The 14,847-nt window shown below is 41.0% G+C and overlaps 1 protein-coding gene across 5 annotated transcripts in view; it reads right to left on the reverse strand.

The window, feature by feature from the left end:
- DOCK10 (dedicator of cytokinesis 10) overlaps positions 1-14,847 on the reverse strand; it is a 320,008-nt gene that overhangs the window by 166,481 nt on the left and 138,680 nt on the right. For all 5 annotated transcript variants that reach the window (XM_075861478.1, XM_075861480.1, XM_075861477.1 and 2 more), the window contains exon 2: positions 12,274-12,393. In XM_075861478.1, the coding sequence (XP_075717593.1) occupies positions 12,274-12,393 (120 nt within the window). The remainder of the gene's footprint in view (positions 1-12,273; positions 12,394-14,847) is intronic.

Here is a 14,847-nt window from a genome sequence, read left to right on the forward strand (position 1 = left end):
CAATATGCTGATGACACACGGACCTTTTGCGCGCGCAAAACGCCGCGTTTTTTGCGTGCGCAAAACGGACACGTCCGTGTGAATAAGGCCTTAGAATAATAATTTATACATAGATTAATAAGTAAATCAGATAAACTATCAAGTATATTATACTTGTGCTTCAGTCAGGAGGCCTCGTCGCCAGAGACCTATCCTTTGGGTCTAACCAGTCAATCCACCACTTAAATTTATCGTGAAGTATGGGAGCCTCCTTTTCGCCTCAAGGTAGGCTCTCCCGTATAATAATACTCGAAATATCTCCTTCTGCCATTCATCCACCAGGAGCAGATCTTTAGCAAACCATTTGATAAGAATCTGCAATCTTGCCATAAACAACAGTTGAATCACTAGATTACAGTATTCTACTTGTATCAATTCTGGTACTTGAGATGGTCCCCCAGTAGGGTTAAGCCCAGAGCATCTTTTATACCTATTTTGAACACAGATCCAAGGATTTCTAATACTTTGGACCAATATCGAAGCAATTTTGGGCATTGACATAAAAGATTAATGAGATCTGCCTGGTCTATATTACACCTTTCTCTGCATCCCATACAGTAAAGGAGTTTGGGAATGTAACACAGATTATGTATCAACATAAATTGTAAGAATCTATGAGCATAATTCAGTGACACTCTATCAACCTCCTTAGAGTTATGTTCACACTGAACTGACACGGAAGCCGCATCGGAAACCACGCCAAAACATGACCGAAAACGCCTCCCATTGAATTCAATGGGAGGCGGAGGCATTTTTCCCTGCTCGCAGGAAGAAGCGTAATGACCTTTCTTCAGGCGTTTCCGTCTCTGAACTTAGGGAAAGCGGTTTTCGCTGCGTTTTTTGCTGAATCACCAAAACACCAAAAAAAACGTGGCAAAGAGAGTGCAGGTAGGTCAAAATCTGCCCCAAAATCCAGATTTTTCTGCCTACAAAAAAACTCCATGTGAACTAGGCCTTATAAATCCCCGCCTCGCCACTGCCATGCTTACTTGACTCGTAAATGAATCCACAAAAGTATGTTTGGTATTTAGTTGCTCACAAATATTTAGCTGACTTGCTGCAGAACAACTCCATTCATAACCAGGTACGCACCCAGTCTATGGTGTCTTCTCATAAACGTAAATTTCTCCAACTACCACACATACAACACCTTAGTCGTGGTTCTTGAAATCCCAAAAAGCTATTAGAGACCTCACTTGGTTTGAAAATCGCTTTTGGTTAACTCAATCATTAAGCACAAACTGTCTGAAATTTTCTTCAACGTGCTTTGTAGCGGAGCACCATCCACCCCAACCTTTTTGTTATCTTGGGAGGCAGAACTGGGCTGGCAATTGACAAAGACGAAGAAATCTTGGATTTTGAACCATTCCCATGCTTTTTCTAGATGCGTTAACTTCAGAAAAAACTTTATAAATTACTCACTAGATGGCACAAGCCCCCAGAAAGGTTGTTTCATCCGGGATTGTCTGATTCTAAATAGTGTTGGAGATGTCATTCGGACACGGGAAGCCTGTCTCACATATGGTGGCATTTCCTGCTAGTCGAGACACATTAAAGTGAGGTAGAATGTCAAATAAATGAAATTCTCAGATTGACAATTGAGTTGATACCTCTGGCCTAGCCTAAATAAGAATTTATATAAATTATAACTCAACTGGCATCGCATTTAATAGCGGCATCTAAATACTAGCTTCCACATTGCTGACTCCAAACAGTCCAGCCTACCACAGAGCAGTGGATTAATAAAGTCAACCAGTTTAGTAGTCTAAAGGAATTGACCAGCCGGCAAGAACACAGGGATGATAGGTTTCTACACATCTGAGAATCCTGGCTCAAATGCAAGAGCTAAAGTGTAATTGTATAACATGGCACTCCGTGGACTGCCGGTCTATTGCTTCTCACATGCTTATACCCATGTTGTTTACATAACAAACGAAACATATGGTCTTAGGGTCCTCATAATTGCCCTTCAGTCTATCCTCTCCTACCTTATTCCACTCCTCCTTTCCTTTCCTGCCCTACTTATTACCCTGTTGGCCATAGCTTGTCAAGAATGTTACTGTTATTGAAGTGTGAGACAGAAGGAGTATTGCGTAGTACCTGTCATTGTAATTTATAAATGTAATAAATTTGTAATATACTTACATTTTGCAAAGTGGCCCAGTTTCCAGATGTCGCCGTGGGGTACTTGACGGGTGACGTCACTCTCTGGCCGCTGTGTTTATCTTCAATTATTTTCCGGGTATACGACACGTGACTTGTGACGTGCCCTGTATGGGCTGTTCTGTTGTAACGCGCATGTGCGGTCCCTGCGCATGCGCGTTACGGGCTGTGCACCAGAACAGCCCATACACGGCACGTCACAAGTGACGTGTCGTATACCCGGTAAAGAATTGAAGATCAACACAGCAGAAAGAGCCAGTGCAGAGAGTGACATCCCCCGTCAATTACCCCACGGCAGGATCTGGAAACGGGGCCACTTTTGAAAATGTAAGTATATTACAAATGTATTTACATTTATAAATTACATGCATTAACACAAAGTAATTTTATCTCGGACAACCCCTTTAAGTTGTACTCTTGTAATGTTAGTTCCATGATTTGTTGTACAAAACACATTTGATGAAAATAAATGAAAGCAGGAGGGCAATACAAAGTGCCATTTTCAATAAGATAAGTAACAGCTGTTTATTCCCATGTACATATGTAGGTTTAGGCACAACACGTTTATAACAAACATTTACATATAACTTTACATTTACAAAAAAGCATGAAAAAAATAGTGGCTCAATGTTCTACACAACAACCAACTGCATTTTGTTTTTTCAATGAATAAAATGGCAAGAGATATATATATATGACTGGGTGTACAGGGCAAAGGGTTTAAAAGTGTCAGCACATACACGGATCAGCCATAACATTAAAACCATGACTGTTGAGGTGAATAACATTGGTTATCTCACTACTATGGCACCTGACAAGGGGTGGGATATATTAGGCAGCAAGTGACAAGTCAGTTCTTAAAGTTGATGTGTTGAAAGCAGGAAAAATGGGCAAGCGGAAGGATCTGAATGACTCTGATAAGGGCCAAATTGTGATGGCTACACGACTGGGTCACATCATCTCTAAAACGGCAGATCTTATGGGGTGTTCCCGGTATGCAGTTGTTAGTACCTAGAAAAGTGGTCCAAGGAAGGACAAGCTGTGGACCAGCGAGGGAGTCAAGGGTGTTTAAGGCTCATTGATGCACAAGGGGAGAAAAGGCCAGCCCATCTGGTCCAATCCCATAGAAGAGTTACCGTAGCACATACTGCTAAAACAGTTAATGCTGCTATGATAGAAAGGTGTCGGAAAGCACAGTGCATCACAGCTTGCTGCATTTGGGGATGAGTACCCGCAAAACGATCAGAGTGCCCATGCTGACCCATGTTCACTCCTGAAAGCGCCAACAATGGGCCTGTAAGCATTAGAACTGGACCATGGAGCAAAGCAATACCCAGCTGATTTTAATTCAGGAATGACCTCATAAGTGTTCCTGCTATTGCTCTCAGTTGGCCACTGGGGGCGCATGGCAAGGTGAGCTCATTCCATCTGTTCACATGTTGTGGTGCTGTATGGTGGTGTCTGTTGCTGTAGTGCTGCACTTGTGGGGGGACGTGGCCCAGAGCCAAGGAGGCTTGGCACGGTCTGTTAGCATGGGTGCTTTTGGACCACTGGGTTGCTCCCTCTGCGGGAGCGGTGCTGCGGTGGCGGGGGCCGCCATGCGGTGCTGCAGCCGATAGAATAGGGACCCACTTAAAAGAGGTCGCCGTGAAGTGGCAAGTGGGCTTATGCAGTTTGATCAAAATGTTTACAAAGAACCTCATGTTCATGTTTCTAAATTATGCCTAGCGGCTCAGATCAACGTATATATTGTGGATTGTGTGGTCCAGGTCTAGTTTCTCACAATGCTGGCAATGCAAGAAGGAAGCCTGCTCTGATAAATCACGGTTTCTTTTACATCATGTGGGTGGCCGGGTCAATTTGCGTCACTTACCTGGGGAAGAGTTGGCACCAGGATGCCTTATGCATTGAAGGCAAGCCAGCAGTAATAGTGTGACGCTCTGGGCAAGGTTCTGCTTTGAAACCTTGGGTCCTGGAATTCATGTGGAGGTTACTTTGACACGCACCACCTACCTAAACATTGTTGCAGACCAAGTGCACCCCTTCATGTCAGCGGTATTACCTATTCGTAGTGACCCCTTTAAGCAGCATAATGCGCAATGCCACAATGCAAAAATTGTTCAGGAATAGTGCAGTTAAAATATAGCTGTTTGTATGAATGCTGGTGGTTCCCATGCGAGAAACTTACCACGAGATATGGTTAATGATTGTTCTAGGTGATCTTACTCCTTACGGAAATAGTCAATGTAGATGTCTGAATATATCACAGGAAAAGGAAAGGAGATGTGGCCAAAAATGTTTAAAAGCTAAAGCGTAAATGTCTGCACAGACAGGATGCGTGCTAGAGTAGTAATGGTAGGCAATACGTTTGTTTTCTCTCTCATTTTAGTTAAAAGATAGTTTTTTGTTTTTTTCCATTTCGCTCTCAAATACTGAGACTATTAAATATTATTCCACAGCGGCCCTGCTAAAAAACGAAAACATTCTTTTTGAAAGTCATATTTATATTTAATATCTTTAACCCCTTAATGACATGGCCAATTTTCCTTTTTTCATTTTCGTTTTCTCCTCCCTGCCTTCCAAAAGCCATAACTTTTGTATTGTTTCGTTGACATAGCCATATGAGGGCTTAATTTTTGCGGGACAAGTTGTGGTTTTTCATGGCACCATTTAATGAACTATATAATGTACTGGAAACTGAAAAAAAAATTAATTTGTTGAGATAAAACAGTGATTGCGCAAATTTTTAAGGGTTTCGTTTGTACGGCTCTCAATCTGCGGTAGAAACAACATGTTCACTTTATTCTACGGGTTGATATGATTGTATCGATACCAAATGTATAATTTTTTATCTTTTACAACTTTTAAATACAAAAATTTGTAAAAATAAAAATTTGTTTTGTGTCACCATATTCTGAGAGCCATAAATTATTATTCTTTTTCTGTCGATTTAGCGGTGTGATGGCTTATTTTTTTTTGCGAGGCGAGCTGCATTTTTTATTGGTAATATTTCAGGCACATCTGACGTTGATGACTTTTTATTCCATTTTTTTGGGGGAGCTAACGAAACCAAAAAACAGAATTTTTTTATTTTTATTTTTATACGGAGTTGACCGAGTGCGTTAAGTAACGTTAAAATGTAATAAGTTCAGACTTTTACAGACACGGTGATAGTAATTATGTTAACCTTATTTCTTTTTTAACATTACTGTAGGGAAAAAAATGACAAAAGTGACAAAAATGAACTTTTAATATTAAATTTTTTTGGTACATTAAAAAAACTTTATTTAACTGTTTTTTATTTTTTTAATAGTCCCCCTAGGGGACTTGAACCAGCGATCATTGGATCGCCTGCACTATATACAACAATATTGCAGTATATTGTCACATTGTCTGAGGCAGGGCCCAATAGGTGTACAAAGATGGAAGACCTGTTGGACTTCATTAGGTCCCCAGGCTGCCATAATGACCATCGGCATCCCACAATTGCTTTGCAGGGGAGGGGGGACGATGGCACGTCAGAAGGGACCCTCATTCTAACGCCATAGATGCCGCAGTTGCAATTGACCGCAGCATTTAAGGGGCTAGATGGGCGGAATCAAAGTGATCTTTGATTCCGCCTGTTGCAGAGAGGTGTCGGCTCTATTACACAGCCGATCAACCCATGAGCCCGCTCCATACTTCCCCTTATCGACTACCACGTACATGTGGCATGTCGATAAGGGGTCAATTAAACAGGACCTGTCAGCTCTCCAGACGTGTCTGTTTAAGTAAATACTTGTATCCCCATGAAATAACAATTCTGGAGCATCTTTTCAAAGAGCTCTACTTTTGTGCTGTCCCTCTGTTATTCCTCCTGGAAATGTATGAATAATTTAACAACTGGGTGTTACAATTCCTTCTGTCAATAGATCATGTCTATGCACACTCTGACATTACCCAAAAAGTGCAGAAAGCATTAGACCATATAGAGACACACCCTATTGACAAGGGGAATGGTAACACGTAGTTGTCAATTTATTTATACATTTCTAGGAGGAATAACAGAGGAACATCACATTGCAGATAAAGGAGAAAAAATGCTTCAGAATTATTTTATGTGCAATTATATGGTAGTTATTAAAACAGACATGCCAGCAGAACTGACAGGTCTATTTTAAATATGAGAAATACAGAATAGGTAAAACGTACAACGTAGTGCATGCACTGCTAATATACTGTATAAGACTGGATAATAAATAAAATAAAAAATAATCTCACAACTTGAAGACTTAGAAGAAATATATAAAGAAAAAGACAGAACTCACAACTCAGAGAAGCCAAGTCCTCCGAGCTGCTGCTGACAGATGCTATGTCTTCCTTGAGAAAGCACGTAATTGTAGAGGATGATGCCTTACACCGGACATTTATAATAGATGAGCAGCAGAGCGTTCTAAAATACAGTATTCTTCGCTCTTAAACATGAAGCATCATAACTGGAGTTTTACCAGTATATCCTCGAGTAGAACCACTGCCATCCTCAGAAATGTGTTAAATGTTTAACTTCTGAACAAACCAGAATAAAAAGAACTTGGAAACATTACAGTATATATGAAGATGTTCTGAGATATTGTAATAATCCATGGCGGCACAGTAACTATAAATTTCATTTATTTTCCGCAATTTATGTGTATGCGCGCTTGCATATGGCACCCTAGAAGTCCTCTGTATGCTTCCGATTTCATACAAATGTATTAATATGGAATCCGAAAGAAAAACAAAATAGTGACATGCTCCATCAGATCGGTTTTATGTAGCATTGCTTCTAGTTAAGAATATCTTAATTATAAGGTGATGTATACAGGCACCATATATCGGCACACTGAGTGCCTACGGTTCAGTACTAGAGATCTCCAGGGACTCCTTGAGCCACCATATGGGCTCAGTGAGGCCTAGAACTCATTTTGGTATGAAGATATCCAAGGTTATATGTTCAGGAGCTAAACTAGAGGTAAGGAAGAGTGCTGCAGAGTTGCCACAAAGCCTGTCAACAAACAACAGATTGCTTTTTCAAGTTTATATTTTTTTCAACGGACAGCAGGCTGAGCACTGTCAGAGACAGTCTGTAACCCGTAGATGGACTCTAGGAAACATGAGGTATTTGTTTCCCTGCAGCTTGCCTGAAGATCAATCTAACTATTACAGGAATATTAAAGGGGTTCTCCACTTTGGATAATCACTACTTGTTAAAAGGGTCTCTTGATAATAACAGATTATAAAGTGTCCCCCTGCTATGATCCCCAGCGATCAACTGTAATCAGTGGGAAACCCTGTCAGTAATCTCCCTGCAGCGCCACCACAATAAAACATTGCACAGGGTCCATTCATATCAATGGGTTGTCTGGGTAAGGCAGGACAGTTCAGGTACTCCAGAGCGAGAGACGATCTTTGTAACCGCTCTACACTTTGACCAAGAGATGAGGATCCCGGACAGGGGGCCCCCTTTATTAACTCAGAATACTCTCTAATAGGGTATATGAAATTGGGATTTCTTAATTAGACAACTGCTTTAATACACTGCATTTAATGTCATTCCCCAATATATATATCCCTGTGCTGTACCTCATAAACCATTCCCCACGAAATAACAACTTCTGAGCAGCTCTTATTAGAATCCTATGTTCTGCCATTCCTCTGCTACTCTTTCCTAAAATGTACGAATAAAATGACAACTTGATTTTACCATTTCTCGTCAATGTGGTGTGTCCCTACACAGTCTTGCTCTGTCCAATCGGAGATAACAGTGTCAGACTATGTAGTAACACTGTACAGATAAGGCTTCGTTCACATCTGCGTCAGGGTCCCATTCTGATGTTCCGTCGGAGCTTCCTGTCAGAACGGGTCCTTGATTGAAACAAACGTAAACTAGAAGTCACCATTGATTTCAATGGTGACGGATCCGGTGCCAATGGTTTCCATTTGTCTCAGTTGTGCAAGGGTTCCGTCGTTTTGACAGAATGAATAGTGCAGTCGACTACGGTATTACTTCTGTCAAAATGACGAAACCCTTGCACAACTGAAACAAACGGAAACCATTTACACCGGATCCGTCACCATTGAAATCAACGGTGATGCAAACGGAAACCTTTAGTTTCCGTTTGTTTCAGTCAGGGTCCAGTTCTGATGGGAAGCTCCGACGGAACGTCAGAACGGGACCCTGATGCAGATGTGAACAAAGCCTTATCTGTACAGCGTTACTACATAGTCTGACGCAGATGTGAACGAAGCCTTAAAGATGTTCCAAAATGATTTCATGAGGAATACAAGTCTCTATTAAATGAAGCGGCACAGTGCAACTCCTTCTCCGATTAGCTCAGCACGACTTTCTCCGGACTCTGTAGAAAACCAGGCAGAGCTGACAGGAGATGAAGTAGCACGGCATCTTCCTAGTGCCACTGCCACTTAATTCTAGAGAATGGCAGTGGTCACAGCAGTTGGCCCCTTGCCAATCAATCGCACATTGACGCAATATCCTAGCGATATGCCATCAATGTCTGTTCATCAAAACTGAAAAGATAAGCAGGACACAATGTACTGTGTAAAGGCGGGAAGATGCAAGGTAGTCATTGTCCTAGTTTCTTGGACATCCTCACAGGCCCCACAAGTAGAAAAGTACTCCATATTTAGATCAAAAGATGTTAATTTGTGTTTTTCTTTTAGGTGTTTTTCTTCTTGTAGATACTTATTGTATTACTTTAGAGATTGTGATGTCTCCTGAAGTTACCTATGCATGATACTATTACATTTACATGTTCTATATTTTGCATGATCTTTGACAACATAGATTATCCTAATATGTCTGTTTGGATATGAGGCTACGTTGGCCTACCTTACTTTGTACTATTGTATTACTATATGGGTTTTGTTGTTACATTTTCAAAAAAATTTCAATAAAAATCTATTGAAACAAAAAGATGTTAATTCTTTATTCACAAAAACATGTGCATAAGTTTGTGTGAATAAAGTATTCACATCTTTTCTACTTTGATCAACGTCCGTCCTGAGACAACCCATTTAATGTTGCGTTACATACATAGTCGGTTTTTCTGGTCCCTAAACTTGGAATGAAGACGTTTTAGTACATAGGGTCAAAGTACTGTATGCTATGAAAGCAGCAAAAGTGACAACTGCCATGGACATGTGTGTAGCCCAGAGCAGCAATTGGCACTTTTCTAGCCCTCAGTATATGACTGCATAATAGAATCTTTAATATACTTTTGTTATATCTAAGCCACGTTTACTGTACTCAAATTTCTTACACCATGCAGTAGGCTGCTGAAGTACTCAGAGTTGTTCTCATTATTATGTAGCAGTGCTTGCCAGCAATGGGTATTATATGTTCCATTATGGAAACATGGCATTTGAATTCAATACAAGCAGCCAATATTCCATATAAAAATAATCCCTTTAGCACATAATTTCAATATTTATGTATCAGAAATTACACACAGTTATGGTTTTCTAAACCGTGTAAAGTAATCTACATCTTGGAATTTCTCCATAAGGCAGTCTGTGGCTTATTTTAGTTATTGTAGTAAAACACATTGTACTTTAGGTCTTTATAGTATGTGTTTGCTTGGATATAAATAGTAAGGGCTTGTCCACACGTAACGGAATTGCTGCGTATCTTCCATCCGGAATTGCGGAAGGAAAATACGCAGCAGAATACAGTAGAAGCAAAGTGGGTGAGATTTAACAAATCTCATCCACCCGCTAGGTAAAATTTCCGAGCAGAAATTCACCTGCGGTGCATATATTTTGTACTGCAGCATGTCCGCTCCTTATGTGGAAAGAGGACTGAATTGCTGCGTTTTTCAGAGGAGATGTCACCATCTGCCATCATTGAGAAGAACGCAGCAAAATCCACACCATTTTCTGCAGCAATTCCTTTATGTGTGGACAAGCCCTAAGTGGGCGCTATTCAAGGCTACGTACACTTTTGAAATGTTTTTTTTATTTTTATAAAAATGTCTATCATTGTGATTGGTGCAAATTTCAAGAAACTTTTTATTAAAAATTATTTTTACTTTGAGATACAGCTGCTTTGTATCCTGTATACAGAGCAGCTGTACAGTGCGCTAAGACCTGAATCCGTCAGGTCAGCGGGACTGATGGGTTCAATGACACCTGTTATCGATCACATCTGAGTTATGAACTTAGATGTGATCAGTAAAAGCTTGATCCTGCGTGTCAGAGACAAGCAGGACCCGCCGACAGTGTCCCGCTGGCCTGACGGATACAGGATTCAGCGCTAAATGCAGCTGCTCTGTATACAGAATACAAAGCAGCCTTATCTTAAAACGTAAAAATAATCTTTAATAAAAAGTATTTTGAAAGTTGCACCAATAACACTGATAGACATTTTTATTTTTAAAAAAACAACATCAATTTCAAAGATGTACAAAGCCTTTAATGATGAGGTGGGGAAAGTGGTAGGAAAATTACTAGCGAGGCTACCGATTTACTACTCCTACTATCTCCCAGTTGAAGTAAAATCATAAAGAAAGCATAACTTCCTGCTACGTTTCTTTTTTTAATCCTAATCACTTACATTGTCTTATATTCATTTGTACAATTTTCCTTAAATAACAATGGTATTTTTACTGTTTATGCAAATATGTAATAGGTGTTACCATTTTCAAAACATAAAGCAGATCTGTTCTCAATATGCTCAGCATATTACAGCTACAGGTCCAAACTCCTAGTAGCTAAAACAGCACAAAAAAATGTTGTGCTGTTTGGCTAATAGGAGCGCTGAAAGAATACACTGGACTAAGGCTTCGTTCACATCTGTGCTAGGGTCCCGTTCCGTCAGAGCTTTCCGTCGGAACGGGACCCTGACTGACATAAACGGAAACCAAAGGTTTCCGTTTCCATCACCATTGATTTCAATGGTGACGGATCTGGTGCCAATGGTTTACGTTTGTCTCAGTTGTGCAAGGGTTCATTTTGACGGAATCAATACGCTTTTGATTCCGTCAAAACGACGGAACCCCTGCACAACTGAGACAAAGAGCCTGTTCACATCAGCATTGGCTCTCCATTCCGGGGTTCCGTCGGAGGTTTCCGTCGGGTGAACCCTGCAACGGAAAGTGAAAGCACAGCTTCCGTTTCAGTCACCATTGATATCAATGGTGACGGAAACATTGCTAATGGTTTCCGTTCGTCACCATTCCGGCAGATTTCGGTTTTTCCGACGCAATCAATAGCGCAGTCGACTGCGTTATTGATTCCGTCGTTAAAACAAGAACCTGCCAGAATGGTGATGAACGGAAACCATTAGCAATGTTTCCGTCACCATTGATATCAATGGTGACTGAAACGGAAGCTGTGCTTTCCCTTTCACTTTCCGTTGCAGGGTTCACCCGACGGAAACCTCCGACGGAACCCCGGAATGGAGAGCCAATGCTGATGTGAACAGGCCCAAACAGAAACCATTGGCATCAGATCAGTCACCATTGAAATCAATGGTGATGGAAACGGAAACCTTTGATTTCCGTTTGTGTCAGTCAGGGTCCCGTTCCGACGGAAAGCTCCGACGGATGACATTAGGGAGAAGTGATCTATAAATAATTTCTTTTATCAGAGCAGATGTTTGACATTAACGGACAGTGCCCAAATCATGAAATATAGCTCCCTCACTTCTAGACACTTGTTGGTCATGGGGTTGGAAAGTTATGAGAACAACAGGAGAGACCTCCCGAGCCACTTTGTTGCCACCCTGGCACTAATGAATGTGACATCTACAACAGTTAAAGCCTCCTATGTACAGTACATCCCCATACTTTAGACATTGATTTCTAGCAGCAAAAGCAGCCACATTTTTAGGAAATATTTGATCTTTTTCTGCATCACAGACTTCCATGCATCCATGAGTAAGCCTCCTGAACAGAAGATAGTCATTATTGTGGCTCCCAAGCCCCCCAACCGTATGGTCTACTATAGTGTATGGAAATCTTGGTTCATGAAAAGAAAATCACACAATATTCATAAGTGTCTACAAGATAAAACAGAAAAGGGTAGAATACTTACTGAAAAGTCATCTTCAGGGAATAATATAAGATCTTTTAGAGGGTCGTTGGAATAGCTAATTTCCAGCTCTGAAATTGCGGACTCATAATCCAATGGCTCTAAGAGTTTAGGCTTTTCATGCTGCAAAATAAAATACACATTGTTTTATAATCAGAAATGACAAGCACAAGAAATAGGAACATTTCCAGAAAAAAACAAAAAACCTTTGTTATAAAATAACAAAATACTTTACTCTCTTATGCCCCCCCCCCCCCATCCTCTATTCCGAAGGAGATCTATTCAAGGAGCCTTGAAATCCTGGCAGTGGATACAGAAGCTGAACTATTCTTTAATTCTACATGTCTTAATATAGGACAGGGTTTTCAATGAGATCGTACTATTATTATGATTCAATGATACTATTAATGGCACCAAACTTCAGAAAACCATCCATTCTTTTCTATAAAAAACATGGGTTGTGACTACTAACCGATGACATGACTGTCACAAATAGTGTGTGTGGAATATATTAATGCCTGGACACAATGTTATACAGCAGCTCTATGGAGTTAAGTACATAAAAACAAGCACCAGATAGAATGTAAAATATTCCATGAGCTTCAAATTACATCAATCGTAATGTAACATTATTGATGATATTACATTTATAACCAATAATATTGGGGCAATGATAAATGTATACTGTCAGTGTGACAATTGACTACAGCATAATTCATATTTACAATTGCATAAAGCTCAGTTCACAGCTTGTCTTGCGCACACTTTTGTGGCATACGGCAATGTATGCGTTCGGGGACGTTGCTGGGGTCTTAAAAGTTTAGGGGCACAAGCCCCGAGACAGATTTTTACCCCCCCCCCTCAATCGCATATCCATAAAACTAAGGCTCCTATAGGTACACCGCTGGATATAATTGGATGCATTGTCTCAGCAGACAGTATCATACATGCTGGGCTTAGATACATGGCCCCAGCAGACAGTATAGCACATGCTAGGCTTAGATACATGGCTCCAGCAGACAGTATCATACATGATAGGCTAGATACATGGCTGCAGCAGACACTATCACACATCATAGGCTTAGATACAGGGCCCCAGCAGACACTATCACACATGATAGGCTTAGATACAGGGCCCCAGCAGACACTATCACACATGATAAGCTTAGATACAGGGCCCCAGCAGACACTATCACACATGATAGGCTTAGATACAGGGCCCCAGCAGACACTATCACACATGATAAGCTTAGATACAGGGCCCCAGCAGACACTATCACACATGATAGACTTAGGGAGCTCATTCAGACGAGTGTGAATCTCGTCCGTGGGCTGTGCATGGAAATAACGCACTGCATACGGACCCATTGATTTCAATTTGGCTATTCACACATGCGTGAGTTTTCACGCAGCGAGTGTCCGTTGCGTGAAACTTACTGCATGTCCTATATTAGTGCGTTTTCACGCACCTAGTCGCCCATTGAATTCAATGGGTGCGTGAAAACCACAGACAGCACGCGTACGACATCCTTGTGCTGTCCGTGTTTCACGCATCAATTACATTGAAAGAAAAAAGTGCTTGCAGGTGCGTGAAACACATGCCACACGCAAAGCACACTGATGCAAAACGCAACGCACATGACCAGTTTTACGCATGCTTTTTACACGCGTAAATCTGTCACGCATGTGTGAATGTACCCTTAGATATAGGGCCCCAGCAGTAAATATCCTTGTACTAAACCTCAGAGGTAAATTTGGCATTTCTGGGGCCCCAAGCAAAGTTATGTCTCGGGGCTCTAATCAAAGACACCTGTAGAGAGTTCCCCACACAATGCCCCCTGTATATAGTGTCACAACCCCTCTGTATGGTTCCACACACAGTCACCCTGCCATACATCCCCCTTGTAGAAAGTACCATGCAATCCCCTGTAGGTAGTCCCACATACCCACCTTGTCTCAGCAGACAGTATCATACATGATAGACTTAGATACATGGCCCCAGCAGACAGTATCACACATGATAGACTTAGATACATGGCCCCAGCAGACAGTATCACACATGATATGCTTAGATACATGGCCCCAGCAGACAGTATCACACATGATAGACTTAGATACATGGTCCAACAGACAGTATCACACATGATAGACTTAGAGACAGGGCCCCAGCAGTAAGTATCCTTGTACTAACATATACATACATGCACACACATTTTATTGGAGAGTGGACATATGTGTGTATATATATATATATATATATATATATATATATATATATATATGAGACAGCATATCTGTAGCACTCTGACCCTATAGCTATGGATAGGATTAGATACATTGGCTCAGCAGACAGTATCACACATGATAGGATTAGATATAGGGCCCAGCTCACTGACATTGCGGCTCCAGCGCTGGACCCACGAAAGGTAAGTATAATAAATGTTTTGCTTTTTTATGTGTTACTAATTTTTTGGGTGTGTTTGTATTTTTTTACAGGCTCGGTTGTTGGACTACGTCGGATTCGAGGACTACTTCAATGGCGGCTTTTTTTATTCTCAATAAAATGGTTAATTAGGG

The sequence above is a fragment of the Rhinoderma darwinii genome, chromosome 4, assembly GCF_050947455.1.
Source record: "Rhinoderma darwinii isolate aRhiDar2 chromosome 4, aRhiDar2.hap1, whole genome shotgun sequence".
Taxonomy (NCBI): domain Eukaryota; kingdom Metazoa; phylum Chordata; class Amphibia; order Anura; family Rhinodermatidae; genus Rhinoderma; species Rhinoderma darwinii.